The sequence below is a fragment of the Felis catus genome, chromosome B4 (genome assembly GCF_018350175.1).
Source record: "Felis catus isolate Fca126 chromosome B4, F.catus_Fca126_mat1.0, whole genome shotgun sequence".
NCBI classification, from domain to species: domain Eukaryota; kingdom Metazoa; phylum Chordata; class Mammalia; order Carnivora; family Felidae; genus Felis; species Felis catus.
Window position 1 is genome coordinate 1516990 of NC_058374.1, and position 19938 is coordinate 1536927.

The following is a 19938-nucleotide window of genomic DNA, read 5'->3' on the forward strand; positions in this document are numbered from 1 at the left end:
ATTCTTGTTTTTTTCCTTTCTTTTTTTAAGAGGGAGAACAAGCTGGGGAGGGACAGATTGAGAGAGAGAGGGGGAGACAGAGAATGCCAGGCAGGCTCCACACTGTCAGTGCAGAGCCTGATGCGGGGCTTGATCTCAGAAATGTGGGATCGTGACCGGGGCCAAAACCAAGAGTCTGACACTTCACCAGCTGAGCCACCCGGCGGGCGGGGGGGGGGGGGGGGTCCCCTGTGCCATTCTTCTGAGTGTTCCTTTTACTTCTGAAATTTCTGTCAGCTTTCCTTAATCCTGTTTCTTGTACTTTATCACTAGACCGTGATCACGTTAATCTGGAAGTATATTCACATGTGCCGAGGCATTGCTGTGTCTCTACACGTATACACTAGGTATATCACATTCTAAAAACTTTGCTAGTGTTTGGCAGTAATTTTTTCCAGCATTCTGATAACTTAGCTGGACTTCCTGAAGGTAGCAGGAATTGACTTGAAAGATCATTTATTTTATCCTTGTCTTATTTGATATGAAATGTATTTTTCTGGCCACTTTATTACCTGAGCCAACTATTTGTTAAAATGGTCTTTGAGGTCTTTGAATGGATTTCATTTATTTTATTCCCAAATATTATCTAGCTCATTAAAAATCTTCAAATTGATCATATATTCTTTTTCCCTGACTATAATCTTACTCGTTTAATTAAAGAATCACAAAATGCTTTTGGTCACGTGTGCTGACGCCCCTCGCCCCGCCTCGGCCTCTCCGCAGCACGTGGCCGAAAGCTTGTTGCCACGTGCACGGTTTGTGGCTCGTGTTGACTAATGCCGCCTGTTCATGTTTTTTTCTTTCGACTCCATCGCCTTGATTCGTGTAGTTGTAAATCTGGCTGAGGTTTTATCGCGCTTCTGCTTTGGGAAGGATATACTAATTCTGGTTTGTGTGATAATAGGGCCACAGAAGAATGGTGTGCTGCTCGGCGTGGAGCGAGGACCACCCCATGTGCAATCTGTTCACCTGCGGGTTTGACAGGCAAGCCATTGGCTGGAACATCAACATCCCTGCGTTGTTACAAGAGAAATGAGGTTGCCGGCGTTCCTTAGTCGCGTGGTTCGCCGTGGACCTGTGGACCGGTGCCGCTTTTCTCCTGTTGGTCAAGCCCTTTTTCTGAGAGTCGGGCCCTCACGAGGGTGATTTGTATGTTCTTTTCTCATTGTACCCAGCTTGCATGAAATGTACAGCAAAACGTATGGTCCTAAGTTTTATTTTCGTCTTGTGTGTGTGCTGGCGCCCTCCGTGCAGTGGAGACGAAGCCCCTTCCCCGTAGCACGTCGTGTGTTGTGAGTTGCTGGCGTCTGACAGCTGACAGGAGGGCATTACGTTTGCGTGAGTTAAATGTGAACCCGCGTACTTACTGTGAGGCGCAAGTAGAGTGTAGCGTTTCTGGAATAATTATACACGTCTGCCTTGTGCCGGGAAGGTCGCGGAGCTGCACCCGCGTTGGCTGACGCACGGCAGGTGCGCTGGAAGACTTGAGGGTTGCTTTCGCGTGAGGTTTTAGCGTGTGCCGTGCTGTCACGGAGCTTCATCTCCGTCCCGTCGTAGTTACGTAAAACAACCTGGATGTTAGACGCTAACAGAAGTAGGATGCAGACTTTACATTTGGAGAGTCGTTTGAAAAGAAAAAGTTTCTGCTCTTTTTGTGGAAAATCATTTCAATCTCCTGAGGTCTCATGTTAGCAAATTCAAAAATGTGATTCTAATCACTGATTTCAGATACTAATCAAAATTTAAAGCACTTTAGTTTATAGCCATGGTTATAAACAGTTTTGAGAAGTTACAGATGACTTATCCATTGAATGTGACTTGACCTTTTGAAGAAGGCCCTGCCTGCTACCTGAAAACAAACCTTATTTATTTTCTATTCTACACTTTGGTTTGCGTATTTCTAAGGGGGTTCACTTCCTTGGTGGTGTTTGAGAGCCAACAATGCAAATAAATGAGTACTACCTCAGAACAGCATGTTTGGAGACCGGGGGCGTCTCGCCACCGCGTGTGGCTGGGATGCCCAGTTCAGTTCCGAAGGCAGGACAGACAATCATAGCGGCCGGCAGGGGCGGCTGCAGCGATGCGTCGCAGGCCGGCAGCTTGCTCCCGTTTCGGCAGCCGGGACGCCCCCGCGTGCCAGCCCTGTCACTGCCCGGGCGAGCCCGTCGCTCTTGCCTTCGTAGGACTCACTGTTGTCCACTGTTTGTGAGTTCGTGTTTCTTGCTCAGTCACAGTTTTGATAAAGAGCTGTCTCTGCATACCGCCCTCCTATTTTTAATTCTTTGAGTGTGTGCACTTGGAGAGGCACAAGAGGGTGACCGTGAAGACGATCGTGGGTGCCCCACTTCTGGTGGTGACGGCTGGCGGAGGAGCGCGTGGGCCGCCCTGGGTCCTGAGTGAACGCGCCTCACTTGAGGCTCCCGTGGCTCAGGTCCTACGTGTGGTACCTCGTGAGGAATTCCAGCCCCAAATTCTCTGGAACGATTTTGAGATGATTGACACGGTCTGGAAGGGAAGAAGGACCAGGAGAAACCCGTCCTGCTACGGACGGACGGTTGAGGTCGGTGCCTGGAGGGCACAGGAAGTCATTTCTGAAGCCTGCCTTCTGGCCCCTGCCGACCTAGGGGCACCACACCCCCAGCGCCAGAGTGCGGGCGACCTCGGGCCTCCAATCTGTGTGTCCATGCTCTTGGGCTCCTGTTGTGTTTTAATTTGAATGTCTGGGTGTCTTAGAATCATTGTTAGGAGCACTGAAAAACGTATACAAACACAGTTGAATCAGATTTAAGAACCAGATCTCTGCCGGATTAAAAAAAGTGGAAGCTTTGAAATAAATATTTTTGATGGCCATTTAGTTCTCTGCAAACTAGTGCCCTCCGTGGCTGGCAGCTGCTCACTGTCTCGCCAACGGGAGTGGCCGACCTCACTCCTCCCGCGTCTCCACGAGGGCACAAGGCCTCATGCTTTTGGGGAGAGTTCTCAGGAGCAGGACACCCTACTATCACGACCACGTCGTCCTCTGACGTGCTTCCATTCAGCTGCTGCTGTGGCCTTAGTGGTGGTGTTTTCGGGAGTCGTGGAGATTTGGGATTGTGCGTGTGCGTGCGTGCGCACGCGTGTGTGTGTGTGTGCGCGTGTGTGAACGTCCATGTGCATGTGTGTACTTGTGTGGCTGAGATTAAGTCGTGATCAGCCACATGTGATCTCATCTGAAATCGTGTTTGGAAATGAGAGTGGTTTTGTTCTGTATGCTCACATGTCCAGAATTTCATTTGATAATGGAAGGAAAATGTGTGGTTACTGGAAAATGTGTATTGATAGAAAGTTTCATAAGAACTACGTTGTTGGACAAAACAGCACTCTTTCTCAACCACTGCACATCGATTTCTGTAGAGACAAAAATTGTGTACATATTTTGGAATTTGAAGAATCCTATGTAAATCACTTGTTGCTTAAATCTGTGAAAAACAAGTTTCTTTGGGGGGAAAGTATGCATTTATAAGTGTTGTGTACAGCAAGTGTTTTTATTGTATTGGTGTAATTGTTTTTAAGTGTTGAATGTCTTCATTGCCACATGAAATTCATTAAAAATCCACATTCTGTAATCACTATTGTAAAAATTTTATGTTATTAGGAGTCTTTTTTTATTCTTTATTTAAAAATTTTTTAAAAGACGTTTTATTTATTTTTGAGAGACAGAGCATGAATGGGGGAGGGGCAGAGAGAGAGGGAGACACAGAATCCGAAGCAGGATTCAGGCTCTGAGCTGTCAGCACAGAGCCCGATGCGGGGCTCGAACCCGTGAATGGGGAGATCGTGGCCTGAGACGAAGTTGATGCTTAACTGACTGAGCCACCCAGGCGCCCCATATTCTTTACTTATTTTTTAAATTTTTTGCTTTGGTGAAAATTCTAGTATTGCCCACTTGAAAAATTTTAACTTTAGACTTCAAAGGTCTGTAATCCTGCCTGTGTGCTGGGCTCCCTTTAAGTGCCAAGTAGGTATGCTTGTCCTCCCTGCAGTGTCTGGAGGGAGTTAACAATCTGATACAATGCAGGTGTTGTCAGAGTCCCTCAGGTTTCATAAGACGTCTGCCCTGTTCTTACTGCGGTAAGCTTGTTTGAAAGTCTTTAAAAAATTGCATTTACAGAAAGCAGGCCCTGCTCGTTCTGTGGGGACAGTACGCATCTGGACTGGCTGCTCTTTCAACCGCTGTCCCCCGTGGTCGAAGCGGTGTGGTGGTTGTGGGAACCCGAGGAGACGTTCGGTCCCGGCCGGGGATCGTCCTGCTGCCTCTTCACACTGGTCGGGCTCCCTGCCTTCAGTCAGCCCCCAGAGGGCAGAAGTTCACGGACTCCTTGTCTTTCTTCCCTGACCCTGTAGAAACATGTGATTAGTGTCCAAATTTCACAATTATGTCTTCAGTTACATTTAAAAGTTCACATGTTAGTATAAAGGATTGAGAAGGCGGGGCGCCTGGCCAGGTCAGTTGGAAGAGTGGGTGACTCTTGATCTCAGGGTTGTTTGAGCCCCACATGTAGAGATTACTTAAATAAATATTAAAAAAAAAAAATCCCAAAGGCAAAACTGCTATTATTATAAGTTCGTCAAAATGCCACTCAGATGTGTCTCACTATGCCTAGATTTTCTGGTTTCCCTTAATAAATTAATAGTTAAGTTCAGAAATTGGGAACACTTAAATTGTTACATGCAAAGTGTGCTATATAGTCCATATGACGGTGGGAAGAAGCTGAGAATGAAATCCTATAAAAGTATTGAGTAATTTAAAAATAATTTTATTGAAACATTTAAAAAATATTTATTTTGAGAGAGAGAGAGCATGATCAGGGGAGGGGCAGAGAAAGAGGGAGAGAGAATCCCAAGCAGGCTCTGCACTGTCAGCACGGAGCCCAGTGCTGGCTTGAACTCACGAACCGTTAGATGTGACCTGAGCCGAGACCAAGAGTGGATGTTCAACCTACTGAGCCGCCCAAGCTTGAAACATTTTTAAGGAGCTTTTGGTCAAAATGAAACTGGATTAGGCAGATCTCTGGAGCCCTGAGAGCTCTCTGAGGCACAGGTGATGCCTGTGGGCTTTGTGGGCCCCGGAGCCACTTTAGACACGGGGTCCAGGAGGCGTAATCTGGCCCGAAGTGTGATGGGGGTGTCCGGAAGCGAAGAGAACACCTCTCTCAGCCTCGGCACTGTGTCCCCTCACCTCTCAGCCCCTGGCTGTGGTGTTTCTGTGCTCCACCTAACCCTCCTTTGGAAGGTTTGGAACTAGAACTGGAAGTCCGTGTCTCTCCAGTCACTTTGAGCTCCAGATGCTGAGAGGAAGAAGCAGCCAGAATCCTGGACTCTGCAAAGCTGTCTTTCAAGAATGAGTGGGAGATGCAGACACTTAGCGATAAACGAGGATGGTTTTCACCAGTTCTCCTCTAGTGGACCGTCTTGAAATGCTATAGGGAGAAAAAGTCCCAGAGCAGTGGTTTCAGAGTGGGCAAAATGCCAACACCCACCCCTCTAAAGTGGTGTCTGCAGTTAGTATTTAAATTTCTTTCTTTTTTTTTTTAATGGCTGGGGGGATTAAAATTTTAACTTTTGTCTTTATAAGGTACATAGTAAAATTTCAAGGGTAACCACAAAGGAAAACTTTGAAAAGATAAGGAAATGATGAAATGTGGTTACCTTATGTAAGGGGGTTAGGAAGTGTGGTAAGTTAGAACTAGAGTAGAAGTATTTTTTTTTTTTAGTGGGTTTTCTTTTTTTTAATGGGCTTACAATTTTAGAACCATCATAGTAAATCACCCAGAATTCGAAAAGTTCTTACTCTAAGGACAAACACACATAAGGTACCTAGTGGGAAAAACCTGATAAAAATAGAGACTTGAAATCACCCATGGAAATACTTAAAAACTTGAACCAAGACATTAAACAAAAAAATGAGAGAGCATCATACATTAATAGGAAGAGTCAATATTGGGGCACCAGGTGGCTCAGTTGATAAGCACCCTGACTCTTGATTTCAGCTCAGGTCATGATCTCACAGCTTGTGGGTTCCAGGCCCTTGTCTTGCTCTGTGCTAGCAGAGAGGAGCCTGCTTGGGACTGACTCCCTCCCTCCCTCCCTCCCTCCCTCCCTCCCTCCCTCCCTCTCCCTCTCTCTCTTTCTGCCCCACCCCTGCTCATGCTCCCTCTCTCAAACTTTAAAAAGGAAGATAAGGGGCGCTGCGGTGGCTCAGTCGGTGAAGTGTCCGACTTTGGTTCAGCTCATGATCTCACGTCTGTGAGTTCGAGCCCCACATCCGGGCTCTGTGCTGACAGCTCGGAGCTTGGAGCCTGCTTCAGATTCTGTGTCTTCCTCTCTCTCTGCCCTTCCCCTGCTTGCATTCTGTGTCTCTCTCAAAAATAAATAAACATTAAAAAAAAAATGAACAGATAAAAAGGAAGAGTCAATATTGTAAAAATGTTAGTTTTCCCATATTGCCAAGTAGATTAAATAAATGCTCTTTCAAATGCAAATTGTTCCAGAGTTTCTTGGGGGAATTTGACAGTCTGATTCCTAAATTTATTTGAAACAAAGGCCAGGATTGATGTGATATCCCAGAAAACAGGAGGAAGGAAAGGAGAAGAAAATGGTTTCCTAATCCTGGCAGGGCTGTGGTAGATAGAATGTACTTTTGGCACAGGGCTGGAGAAATTGACCAGTGAGGTTAGGAAGAGATCAGATTGACTCAAGTATCTGTGAAAATTTGGAACATGTCATCTCCTAGAACCACAAGTCGGGAAGAAAGTGGCCTGTGTAATTAATGGTTCTAGTGTTATTAGTTATTAGTGTTATTAGTTATTATTAATGGTTCTAGTGTGGATGGAACAGGAAACGAATCTGGATCCCTACCTCACACCAAAGAAAACCAGTGCAAACATTATATGTGAAAGGAAAAACATTAACTTTTCAAAAAAATATGAGAATGTTTGTATGATTTTGGGTCTATTCAGCAACTCTCCAAAAATGCATTAATCATACTAGAAAAAAGTGATACATTCAACCATGTTAAAAGTGAAGATTTGTGCTTTACAGGGCATGCTAGAAGAGGTGAGTGGTAAGCCACAGATGGTAGTCACAGCATATATAATCCACAAAGCATTAATATCCAGGATGGTATAAACAAAATTCTACATGTCAGTAGAAGAATTAGAAATTGGGCAGGAGGCGTGAATAGGTGTGTCACAAAAGGGAAAACTTGACTAGTCAATAAGGAAGCATAGAAATAATAATAAAAAAAAATCAAAATGAAATACTATTTCACAGCCATTAGATTTGGGAAAACTCTGTCAAGCATATATACTGTTGGAACGCCTATAACTGTTGGTTTGGGTATAAAATAATGCAGCAAGTTGGAAAACACGATCTTGCAAATCTGAATGTGTGAATGCTGCCTGGCCCCAGCAATTATGAGCTGTCTTTAGAACATGGTTTGTTAAGGATGATGTGTGGAGACCATGCGGGTCTGTCTGTGAAAATGAAGATTTCTGGCCCCAGAGCTACTGGCTGAGGATCGGGATCGACTGCAAGAATCTGCACCTCGAACAAGCCTCTGCTTGTGATTCTGCTGTCCATTTTGGGACCCACAGTCCTGACACACCTTTTCCACGGGTGCCCGAGGGGATGTGAGCAAGGTCGTAGCGCCAGACTGGAAGCGACCAAGCAACGTGGACCGACTGGGATGTAAGTTGTGGCACGTCTGTGCAATGAAATACAGCAGTAAAAATGAACGGGCCACACAGGACTACGTGGGATTGTTGATCTTGGAACATTGTGTTGAATCAAAAGCCATTTTTATAGAGCATGAGCAAGCCCAGCCATACACAAGTAGGGTCACATATTTTGGAACATGGGAGTTAAAACTCCAGATTCTTCCTGCTGTTCTCTAGGCTGGCTGTGGAGTAGTGGGATGGGAGGTAAGGTGGGGTCAGGAAGAGCCCAGACTTCATGGCGTCCAGTTCCTGATGTAGACACCAAGCCTGTGTTCCAGCTTTCGTACTTCACAACTTAGGTGTCCTTATTACTATTTTGTTAATGTGTCTAACATTATACGATTAAGGTAATATAAAAAATTCTAAACAGAAGATGCGTGCTATTATAAGGGTGGATGAGCGTGGTGGTGATAAAATAGGGGTTTTGGAATAATATTTCTGTCTGTGTCACGTTCAGGCCTCTCGCATACCCCTGTTCTACTCCAGAAATTAATTCTTGTTCCTCTTACAAACATGTAGTTTTATGATTCTACGGTGACTGATTTTTCAGTGTGTGCGTTCCATGGGAGGAAAGACAAAGCCAGTTTTGTTCCGAGATAATATTCTTGAAAAAAAATACTAAGGAAATTGCAAAAAGGCCATGTTACACTGTGTCAAAATTGTGTTGTTTTCAAATACATTTTGGAAATTCTAGCTTTAAAGTGGGAAATGTAATAAGGATTTCATTTACCAGGTGTGATCATAAAACAATAAAAGTAGCTTTCTTATGTTGCTCATAAACTGAAGTAATTTCAAATCCAGGAGACAGTCCAAAAATTGTGTTGCGTAATGGCCACATACCACAGTAGAATGTTTTTTCTCACAGCCTGTGTTTTGGGGAAAGCAGCATTTATTTGTCTAGGTGGGTAAGTTTTGGTATATTTGCTTAAAAATATCATTTTCTACAGTGCACATGTATTACAGGTGTCTTCTTGATCTGAATTAATTTTCAGTAAAAACAAAAGTCCTGCTGTAAACTTCATGTTTTCTTTTTCAGTGACAGAAGTAATTGTATATATTCTAAATTTTTTTTTTTTTACATTTTATTTATTTTTTATAGAGACAGAGCACAATTGGGGGAGGGGCAGAGAGAGGGGGAGACACAGAATCCAAAGCAGGCTCCAGGCTCCAAGCTGTCAGCACAGAGCCCAATGTGGGACTCAAACCCACAAACCGCGAGATCATGACCCGAGCGGAAGTCGGACGCTTAACCAACTGAGCCACCCAGGTGCCCCAGTAATTCTGTATATTCTATAACCAATCCCTAAGTGTTACATGAAACTAATTTTATTTTTTCCTCTTTAAAAGTTTTTTTTAGTGTTTATTTTTGAGAGAGAGAGAGAGAGAGAGAGAGAGAGAGAGATGAGGGAGAGAGAGAGAATCCAAAGCAGGCTCCAGGCTCTGAGCTGTCAGCACAGAGCCCGACGTGGGTCTCGAACTCATGAACCAACTGTGAGATCATGACCTGAGCCAAAGTTGGGCACTCAACTGACTGAGTCCCCCAGGCGCCCCTATTTTTTCCTCTTTTTAAAAATAGCTTTATTGTGGTATAGTTGATCAAGCATACGCTGAACATTTATAGAGTGTAAGATTGGGTAGGTTTTGACATATTCACCCATGAAGACCTTGCCACAGTCAAGATAAATGCAGCTTGTCACCCAGTTGTTCATGCCTGTCTGCATTTCCTCCCTGCTGCCCCTCCAGACTCCGTTCCTGGTGACCACCCTGTCCACTTTCTGTCACTGAAGCTTATTTTGCATTTTCTATAATTTTATGTAAACGCACTTACACAGTTTGTGCTGAGTTTTGTCTTCTTCCACAAAAGCTGGTCTTGCATATGTGAGTGTGTTCCGCTTTATTGCCGACTGGTGTCGTTTGCATGGATGTTATCACGTTTGTTTATGCACGTCCCTGTTGATGGAGGTGTGGGTTGTTTTCAGCCTTTGGCTGTCCCAGGTAAAGCTGGTGGGAATGCACGCGTGTCAGCCCTGTGTTCACGCACTGACACGCTTCTGCTGGGCGGACACCCAGGAGTGGAACCGCTGGGCCATTGGAGAGAGTGTTTTTCTTGAGAAGAAACTGCCCTGCAGTTTCCAAAGGGCTCGTTCTGGAGACTTGTGGTTTCTGCTGTGACACGTGGAAAGCTCAGAAGTTCTCTCTTCTTCCCTCATAACGAGAGAAAAGGCGAACAGACTGAAATCAGTGACTCTTCTGAGGTCCACTAGGGAATTGAGGGCAGAGGGCACACCGCTGCCGTGAAAACTGGAGACGCAGCAGGTGCACAGAGGCAGCTGGAGTGGGAGCCCATCAGGGGCCGAGGGTGGTCAGGCTGGAGAGTTCAAGCCCCTGGGGCCCAGCCAGTGGCTGTTGTCTCCAGGGGCAGCGCTGAGTTCCCAAAGTTCCCATTGGGAAGATCAGAGGAAAGCCCGTCATTCTGGTCCGGAGGCGGGGAGGGATAGCTGCTCTGCATTCACCCCAGACGCCTCCTCACCGAGGGAGAAGCCTCACCGCAGCTGCGCCCTGTCTCGTGCAAGGGCAAGGGTGCCTGAGCGGCCCCGGGGGGTCACGGCCCAGGGCCCAGGCGCCCTGTGAAATCGCGGCAGACCTGGGTGTGGCTGAAGGCAGCATGAGGCACATGCCCAAGGCCCAAGGCCATGTGGAAAGGGCAGGTGGGGAACGTGAACAGAGGGGGAGCTCCAAGGAAGAATCGAGAGCAATACTAGAAATAAAGACACACTCACAGGAATGAAGGTCTTTGATGGCTCTTTCTGTAGACCTGACCCAGCCGAAGAAGGAAACCCTCAAGACAGCTTTAAGATCAGTCGATAGAAACTTCCCAAACTGAAAAGCAAAGAGAAAGAAGGGTGAACAAAGCAGAACGGAATGCCCAGGTGTTGTTGAACAGTTATAGAAAGGTGTGACACACACACACACACACACACACACACACACGGGAACAGTGGAAGAAGAGGGAAGAGACCGGGAGAAAGATTTGAAATCCTAATTGAGAATTTCCCCAAATTAATGACACAAACAAAACCACAAATCAAGGAAGTCAGGGCGTAGCAGGTGAGTAAATGCCAGGAAGTCAGTACTTGGGCAAATCAAATGACAGCTGAGGGCACTGGGGTGTCTGGCGGCTCAGTGTCAAGCCTGCTACTCTTGATCTCAGGGTTGTGATTTCAAGCCCCACGCCGGGCGCAGAAATTCCTTACAGATAAAGCCTTTAAAAAACAAACAATAGGGGCGCCTGGGTGGCTCAGTCGGTTGAGCATCCGACTTGAGCTCAGGTCATGATCTCGCGGTCTGTGAGTTCGAGCCCCGCGTGGGCCTCTGTGCTGACAGCTCGGAGCCCGGAGCCTGCTTCAGATTCTGTGTCGCCCTGTGTCTCTGGCACTCCCCTACTCACGCTCTGTCTCTCTATATCAAAAAATGAATAAACGTTAAAAAAAAAAACCACAAAAAAAACAATAAAAGAGCAGATCTTGAAAGGAGCCAGAGAAAACACACGCCACCTACAGAGGAGCGGTGATCAGGAACCACACAAGCCACAGGAGGGGAGAGTGGAATAGTTGCCTCAGAAGGAAAGACCGCCAGTCTCCAATTTTGGATCTGCAGGAGTGAAGGGAGAAGACAGCTTTTCCCCAACAGTAAAGGTTGGGGGCAGGGGGAGTACATCTGTCCCTCAGCCTGAAGGGTTTCCCGAATTCACCTGTTCTAACAGATTTTTAAAAAATGTATTTGTTTATTTAAATTAGCCTTCACGCCCAGCACGGACCCCAACTTGGGGCTTGAACTCACAACCCTGAGATGGAAGATTCGGACCCTTAACTGAGCCACCAAGTCACCCTTCAAACAGATTTTAAAATAGATTCTTTTGGATTGTCTTCTTTTTTTTAATACAGAGAGAGAGAGAGAGAGAGAGAGAGAGAGAGAGAGAGAGAGACGGTGTGAGCGGGGGAGGAGAAGAGAGAGACCGGGAGACACAGAATCCGAAGCAGGCTCCAGGCTCTGAGCTGTCAGCACAGAGCCCGACGTGGGGCTCCAACTTGTGAACCAAGAGATTGTGACCTAAGCCAAAGTCAGACACTTAACCGACTGAGCCACCCAGGCGTCCCCTGGATTGTCTTCATAGGGGGTCCTGTCACTTTCTCACCTTGTCTTCCTGCACAGGCTGGAGCCCAGCGTGGTGCTGGAAGAGCTGGTGACGGCGACCTGCGTCGTTTCTGATGGGGAGAAAATACTCCCTGTTTGACCCACGAGTTACCACGTCAGCAGTGCTTGCACATGTGCTCGCTCCATTGGAGTAACTCCTCATGATTGTTGAAGGGTCTTTAGCAGGAACAGATGTGGGGGTTTCCTCAGTTGCCATTTTTGTGTGTTTATTGAGGTAATCTCGACTGTTTTTTTGTAGTTAGCGGATACGATGCTTTAGATTGATGGATTTATATGAATATTGAACCGACCTTGCCTTTTTGGGATAAACCCTATTTTGTCAGAACGTACTATTAAGAAAGTTAGCGTGTGTGAAAGTAGGGAAGGGGCAGAGAGAGAAGGAGAGAGAGAATCCCAAGCAGGCTCTGCACTGTCAGTGCACCTGTGTCTGAATGGCAACATCTCCTGAAATCTGAGTAGGACCTCTGTGTTTAAGTTCTTTTTTTTCTGTTTCTTTTAGAAATTTTAATACTTGTTTTTTAAGTTTATTTTGAGAGAGAGAGAACGAATAGGGGAGGGGCAGAGAGGGAGGGAGAGAGAAAGCCCGAGGCAAGTGTAAAGCCTGACGCGGGGTTCTAACTCCTGAACCGTGAGATCATGACCTGAGCCGAAACCAAGAGTTGGACACTCAACCCACTGAGCCACCAGCCGCCCCCGTATTGTACGATTTTGTATATTGCCGGGCATCATTGGCTCCTACTATGTTGAGGATTTTGGTGTCTTAAGAGAGATACCGGTCTGTTTCCATTCTCGTACCATTGTCTGGTTTGGGCATTAATGTAATGCAGGCCTCATAGAATGACTTTGGAAGCCTTCTTTTGCAGTTCTCTGTAAGAGTTTTTGTAGAGTTGCTATTATCTCTCCCTTAAATGTTTGCCAGAATTCACTAGTAAAGTCGTGGCCTGCAGTTTCCTGTGTTTGTGTGTATGTGGGGTGTGTGTGGGGGTAACTCTAAATGAACAGAAGCTTATTCAGGTTATGTTTCTGCCCGAGTAAGCTTTTGTAGTGTTTCTCAAGAACGCGTGTGCCTCATCAGAGCTGTTGAATTTATCAGCATCAAGGTGCTCGTATTACTTCCTATTCTCCCGCGTCCCTGGAGCCTGTAAGAGTAATCTTGGCGTTTCCTCCAGACCTCTGTTGCAGCATGGGTGACGCTTCAGTGTGACTGCTGTGTGTTCTACCCTCAAGTGGACTCTAAGACCGGCCAGGAACCGTGGCGTCGGCCGGAGGTGGAGACTGCTGGGAACGTGGACACTTGCCCCGGCCTCCGCCCCTCACGCTGCCCTCACCCCTGCGGTCGGCTGTGTGCTTCTGCTCACCGTGTTAGGGGCTAGCTAACATCTCCTCGGTGAACTGCTCCAAGTCTTGAGAAAACAAATTGTTTTAATGTTTACTTATTTTTGGGAGAGAGAGAGAGAGAGACAAGACTCGAGCAGGGGAGGGGCAGAGAGAGAGGGAGACAGAATCTGAGGCAGGCTCCAGGCTCCGAGGTGTCAGCACAGAGCCTGACGCGGGGCTCGAACTCACAGACCGTGAGATCATCACCTGAGCTTAAGTTGGACACTTCACCGACTGAGCCCCCTAGGCGCCCCGAGAAACAATTTTTAATGTGTGAAAACAACAACCAACGTTGTTAGCTTCTGAATGGTCATTAGTATCTCTTAAGTTGACTTGACCTGAGATGTGGCAGCAGTGATTTCCCAGGGAGCCCGTCTTCTGTCCCCTGTTCTCGGCCGTGGGCAACGCCAGGTGGCAAATGGGTCACCTTGGCCGTTATCAGTGTTTGCCAGCGTCACAGGGTGGAGACTGCCTTGTGCGCAATGCCCTGCAATGTGCTCGTCGGCGCATCCTGTGGGTCACGCCTGGCTGGCGAGCTGGGTTTCTGGGCTGAGTGGCTCTGACGGTCTCTGTGGAGGGAGGAGAGACAAGGGACGAGGACCATCTCCCACAGTCTGCCTTTTCTCAACCGTTGACCTTGACTGAGGGTCCCTGCACCACGGGCTGCGTATAGGGCGGCTGCGACACGTCCCCGGAGTCCAGGGTTTGACATGCAGACGTTCCTGGGGCCGTGATTCTGGATCGCCGCTGGTACACATTTGAGGTCACCGCTTAAAGAATCTCCTTTCCATGCCTACAGCATGAACGAGGTTTAGTTACACAGTGTTGTAAAACACGCACGTAGTTCTGAGCTCCTGATCTCCCTTGCGTTTACAGGTGCGAACATCGGCCCGGCTTTGCTGTTCCCTGGACGTGCGTTTACTAGCCTGGATTCTCTTTTTCTCTACAAATTGGACAGAAGTGGTTTCATGTGAGCAAGCGTCCTGTGTGTCCCCATTTCCGATTTTTGGGTTTCCTGTCAATTTATTATGGTCATCAGAGTCCAAATACGATCTTCATTCTAGGGAAGTTTGCCGGACAGACGGGGAGGTAAGAGATCTCTCCAAACATTGAAATGCCGAAATCCCAATTTTCAAGGGAGTGCAGCTCACGTGATGCTGAATAATTGACCTGAAAACAGTCCGAACCACGGAGCCACCCCTTCTGGGCAGGGCCTTCGCACGGGTGACGTGGCTGGAGTGGCGGGAGGCGTGCGGGAGGCCGATGGTGGCTCTGTGTCCCAGTGTGTCCGGCCACGAGGGTGGGACACAGCAGCTGCTTATTATTTGAACGTTTCCTGGTTTTCAGATTCGTCCTGAGACCTCGTATCCATCCAAGGTCTGAGGCCGCACAGGGTGGTGTCCGGGTCCAGACAAGCTGGTGGAGCCTGGGGAGGAGACAGCAGCCCTTCCTGTGTTGTTTAAGGCACAAACAGACAAGGTGCCTGTGGGTCCTGGGAACACACATTTGTCTGGTGTTATGTCCAGATGAGTGTGCTGTCTTGTTTTGGCTTCTTTGTTTTGCCCTCTGAGGTTGACAGCCAGGGACTCCCTGGCTGCCAGGGGCTCGTTGGTCCGGGTGACCACACGCTGCCCCTTCCCTGTGTCTTCTCCGTAACTAGCCTGGTCCGCAGTCTCAGTGAACCGCTCGGGGCCCAGCTCATCCTGCTGGTCCTGCGCTGCTCGCGTCCTCTGTCTCGGGCTCCTTGAGGACCTGCCGTGTGACCTCTGTGCCCGGAGGCACCAAGAGGGAGTGTGCTGGTGTTTGCTCTGAGGTACGCCCGTCAGCAGCCCGTTTTAACGCAGCTGGGCCTGTGCCCCGACGACACCCCTGGACCGGGCGGCCTCCCCTCTGGCCTCTACACACAGCAGTAGGAAGGCAGGATGAATTCGTCAGGACGCTGCGTGTTCGCTCTTTTGCTTCTGCACCTGGGGAGTTTCTCCCATCAGCTCGACGTCATGTTCGCAATGTGCTGTGTAACAAGTGGCTTGTCCCAGGCAGGGTCACAGAGAAGGTCACGCAGGGGCGCACCTGTGTCCCCACCTGATTTCCGTGTGCGGGTGTGGGGTCCCGTCGAGCGAGGGGCACGGCGCGTTTCTGGACATGCCCCTTCTGTTGTCTGTCAGTTGGTATGTCCACGTGAACAGCTCCGTGCCTGCAGCGGAGATCCTGACGGAGACCCCTCTTCTTGTACAGACGGGAGCACAGACGAATCCCAGAGGGAAGCCGGCGAAGGGGCAGCCGTGTCTGCGTGATGCCACCCGCTCGTGGGTTCTTGAGCGGAAGAAGCCGGGTGCGGTGCTGACCTGACGTTCGAGGCCCAAGAGACAAAATGTGTGTGTTAGAGACAGAGAGGCAGAGGCAGGGAGAGGGTGAGAGAGACAGAGGCAGAGACAGACGGAGGTGGAGACACACACAGGCAGGGGCGTCTGGACCGGGCAGGCTGGGTGGGCGGTGCTGAGGCACAGGGACAGGACTGGAGAAGCAGTCTAAGGACAGGACGGACATTTATTTGGCCCTGGATGGTTGGCTTCTTGTTAATCTCTCCCAGCTCCTGGCACGCTCTTGGAGGCTTTTTGTTTGTTTAGCGTTTAGTAAGGACGCGATATTTTTCCAATTGAGAGGTCGTGCAGATAACCACGACGGAAAAAGGTAATCGGAACTCGAGCAGAAATTGAACATCGGCAAGAACCAGGCGGAGACCTCATTTTAAAGATGAGGGTGTGGAGACTCAGAGATTCACGACTTTGGCCATAATCCGTAAGTGTCAGGATTAGGGTGTGGACACAGCACTCAGGGTCGTCGGCATTTTTCGCTGTCCTTCACTGAGGCACCCGCAGCATGAGCATTACGCCACAGGCCTCTCCCTTCTCGACACACGTGTCCGGGCAGACGCTCACCGCTCACACGCTAGGCGCTAGAATCCAGCTGTCACCTTGCGTCCAGAAGACGGGCCTTATGCTAGTGACACAGAAGCATAAACAAGCTCAGGAGTTGTAACTTGAAGACAGGGGTTTGCACACCATGCGGGGAGGACGCGATTCCCAGACCTCCCCTCCTCACGGCTGTCCAGTGTGTCAGGCACCATAGCAGGTGCACAGGATACATCTCACTGTTGTCCTGTGAAAGACTGACAACGTGAGAGGCTTACACAGGACAGGACGTGGGCTGTCCATGCACGTTTGTTGGGTGGGACGCGGGGCCACGGTGTTGGAGGGAGAGCTTGGGGAGGAGGGGACGGGGCAGCCCTTGGCAGGATGACAGACAGAGTCAAGTCACCGAAGGTCCTAGAGGAACGGGGCAGTCGAGGGGAGTTCAGTGACGGCACCATATGTGGCACGTGCAAAGGGTTGAGGGAAACTCGGGAAGGAGGGCTGTGTGGACCTGGTGAGTGGCTGCCACCGAGGCAGTGAGGGCAGCTGGGAGCCACATGTGATCCCACGGCTGCCCTGGGCTCGCTCTCTCCAGTGCACATGCGTGCGTGTCCATCACACGGGACACCCACAGGCTTGCATGAGCACACCAGATGCGTGCACACGCCCCACGTGTAACCGCACGTGACCCGCATGCCGCACGTGACCACCCACCACACGCATGTGCTCGTGGTGCACTGCACACACCACACACAGGCACACACGTGCAGTGCTCACGTCACCCATGTACACTCATGCACGTGTGCATCACGTGTGTATGCACACACGCTGGGGACACAGAATGGGGGTGACGGCACCCTGTGGACGAGTGCTGCTCCTGGGCACACGCAGGGTGTCCCCCTGCCCTTCGTTCTCTGGCGGAGGGCCCTGGAGCAGCACCCCTCCCACCTGAGACCCGCCATCTGCTCTTGGGTCGTCGTCTTACAAGGCAGAAGGGAAGGCAGTAAAGACATAATTTTCTGTTGCCTGGGCAGCAGTATTGACCGTTTCCTTTTCCCTTTTCTCTTCTTTCTAAACTGCTTGTTATGGACATTTGCAAACATACACAAAAGCAGAAGAGGATGATGAGCCCTGTTCCCACAGCCGGTTCTGGTAGTTTCCATCTCATGGCCCATGTCCTGTGAGCTCTGTCCCTCTCTGGTTGTTTTGATACAAATCTCTGATGTCCCACTCCTATTTGATATGTAAGATGTAATTCTTGAGGAGACAGGGATTGCGGCCTCCAGATCTCAGAGATTCTGTGCTATTCGGTAATCAATCCTGTTTTTAAAAAGTTGTAATATTTAGAAATGGGAAGATTAAACTGGGGTCTAGTATAAGAGGACACACATCTTCAGGATTCTTAAGGATTGGAAGAACCAGTGTTGTTAAAACGTCCATGCTACCCAAAGCACCATGGAGATTCTGTGCAATCCCTGTCCGGATTCTAACGACATTTATCTGTACGGCTGGAACAAGTCCCAACATTTGTGTGGAACCACAAAAGACTCTGAAAATTGAAAGCAGTCGTGAGAAAGCACAAAGCTGGAGGCATCGAGCTCCTTGATTTTAAACTACGTCACACAGTTCTAGTGATCGAAACAGCATGGTACTGGCACAAGAACAGACACATAACTTGGCGGAACAGGATGGGATCCAGAAATAAACCCACACCTACGTGACCAATTAATTCACGACAAGGGAGCAAGAACACACAATGGGGAAAGGACAGTCTCTTCCACAAATGGTGTTGCAAGAACTGGACAGCAGCATTGAAGAATGACACTGGGCCACTGTCCTCCACCGTGCACAAACATAATGGATGTCAGAATGGATGAAAGTCTTAAATCTAAGACCCCAGGCAGTAAGCACCTTGTCATCAGTCTTGGCGACGAGTTTTTGGACCTGACACCAAAAGCAAAGACAGCAAAAACAACAGTGAACAGGTGGGACCATATCAAACTAAAAAGCTTCCGCTCAGCAAAGGAAACCATCCACAGAGTGAAAAGGCAGCCTACAGGGGATATAATACTTGGAAATCACATGTCTGATAAAAGGCTAATTTCCAAAATATATAAAGAACTTCTACGACTTGAAAGCAAAAAACCCCAATCTGATTGAAATATGGGCAGAGATACCTTTCCAAAGAAGACAAATAGGTAGCCAACAGGTACGTGAGGAGGTGCTCAGTGTCACCGACCATCGGGGAAATGCAAACCACAAGGAGGTGCCACCTGACACCTGTCAGAATGGCTGGGATCCAACACACAAGAAACAGCAGGTGCTGGCGAGGATGCAGAGAGAGGGGAACCTCTTGCACTGCTGGTGGGAGTGCAAACTGGTGCAGCCGCTCTGCCAAAACCAGTGTGGGGGTCCCCAAAAAGTTAAAAATGAAATTACCTTATGATCCAGCCATCCAGCTTTTGGGTATTTATCTGTAGAAAATGAGAACACTTAATTCAAAAAAATATCTGCACCCTCTGTTTGTTGCAGCATTATTCGCGGTAGCGAAGACCTGGAAACAAGCTAAGTGTCTGTTGACGGATGAGTGGGTAAAGAAGATGTGGTGTGTATACGACGGAATGTTATTCAGCCATGAGAAAGAAAGAGATCTTCCCACACGGGTGGATGTCATGGGCGTTCTGCTAAGTGAAAGAAGTCATAAAGACAAATACTGTATGGTCTTACTTGTATGTGGAATCTAAAACCAGAATAAACTTAAAGGTGCGGAACAGATTGGTGGTTGACAGGGTGGGGGTGGGGGTGGGAAAAAAAGGGTAAAAGGCGGAAAATGTTTTAAAAATTTGAACATATGGAAAAGCATTCCACACTTTTGGCAAGGAGTCTCCACACCAAAAGTCATCGGTCCCCCTAAAGTTAGTCCATAAATTTAATTAATCCCAATAGAACTTGGAGTAGGATTCTAGACGAGTTAATCCAGAAGCGAGCAGTGAGTAAAACTAGTCATGAAAATGTTGATGGGGGTTGCTAGAGATTAAAAATCTATAGTGATTAAAGCTGTGCAGTAGTAGTAAATGCACACAGAGGTAGATCAAAGAAATGTCCACCAATAGACTAAAGAACACCTAGGAATTTGGGGCGCCTGGGTGGCTCAGTCGGTTAAGCGTCTGACTTCAGGTCAGGTCATGATCTCATGGTTCCCCAGTTTGGGCTGTGTGTTGACGGCGTGGAGCCTGCTTGGGATTCTCCCTCTCTCTCTGGCCTTCCCCCCCCTCCCCTGCTTGTATGTGCACACTCTCTCTCAAAAGTAAATAAAGCATTAAAAAGAAAGAACGTATAGGAATTTGATTGTTTTATAAGGTTAACATTAAAGATTTTTGAATTTTGAATCTCACAAGATGAAGTTCTTGGGTATTCCACGAAGTTCTCTTCGTCTTGTACAGCCAGTGTTTACCTGCGCGATGAAGCCTGCTCCAGCCCTGGACACTGCGTTTGTCTCACCTGAGTTCTCGGTGACAGCCCTCAGAGCCACCTTTCCTTCTCTGGCACGCAAAGCCGCTGGGGACAGTGCACCTGCTGTGTGGGCCCAGGGTGGGGGCGGCCTGTCTTCCCGACTCCCGAGTGAGCCGTGTGATTTC

The 19938-nt window shown here is 48.3% G+C and overlaps 1 protein-coding gene across 13 annotated transcripts in view; it reads left to right on the forward strand.

Moving 5' to 3' along the window:
- WDR37 (WD repeat domain 37) overlaps nt 1-19689 on the forward strand; it is an 80271-nt gene extending 60582 nt beyond the window's left edge. For 5 of the 13 annotated variants that reach the window (XM_045060793.1, XM_045060792.1, XM_045060799.1 and 2 more), the window contains 3 exons: nt 14265-14358; nt 14453-14477; nt 14736-19689. In XM_045060793.1, coding sequence (XP_044916728.1) covers nt 14265-14358; nt 14453-14477; nt 14736-14958 — 342 coding nt within the window. In that variant the 3' untranslated portion in view covers nt 14959-19689. Of the gene's footprint in view, nt 1-312; nt 387-943; nt 3645-14264; nt 14478-14735 lie in introns of those variants that run through there. The other 8 variants (XM_023256276.2, XM_023256277.2, XR_006600200.1 and 5 more) reach the window with 7 other exon arrangements.
- The last annotated feature ends 249 nt before the right edge of the window (nt 19690-19938 follow it).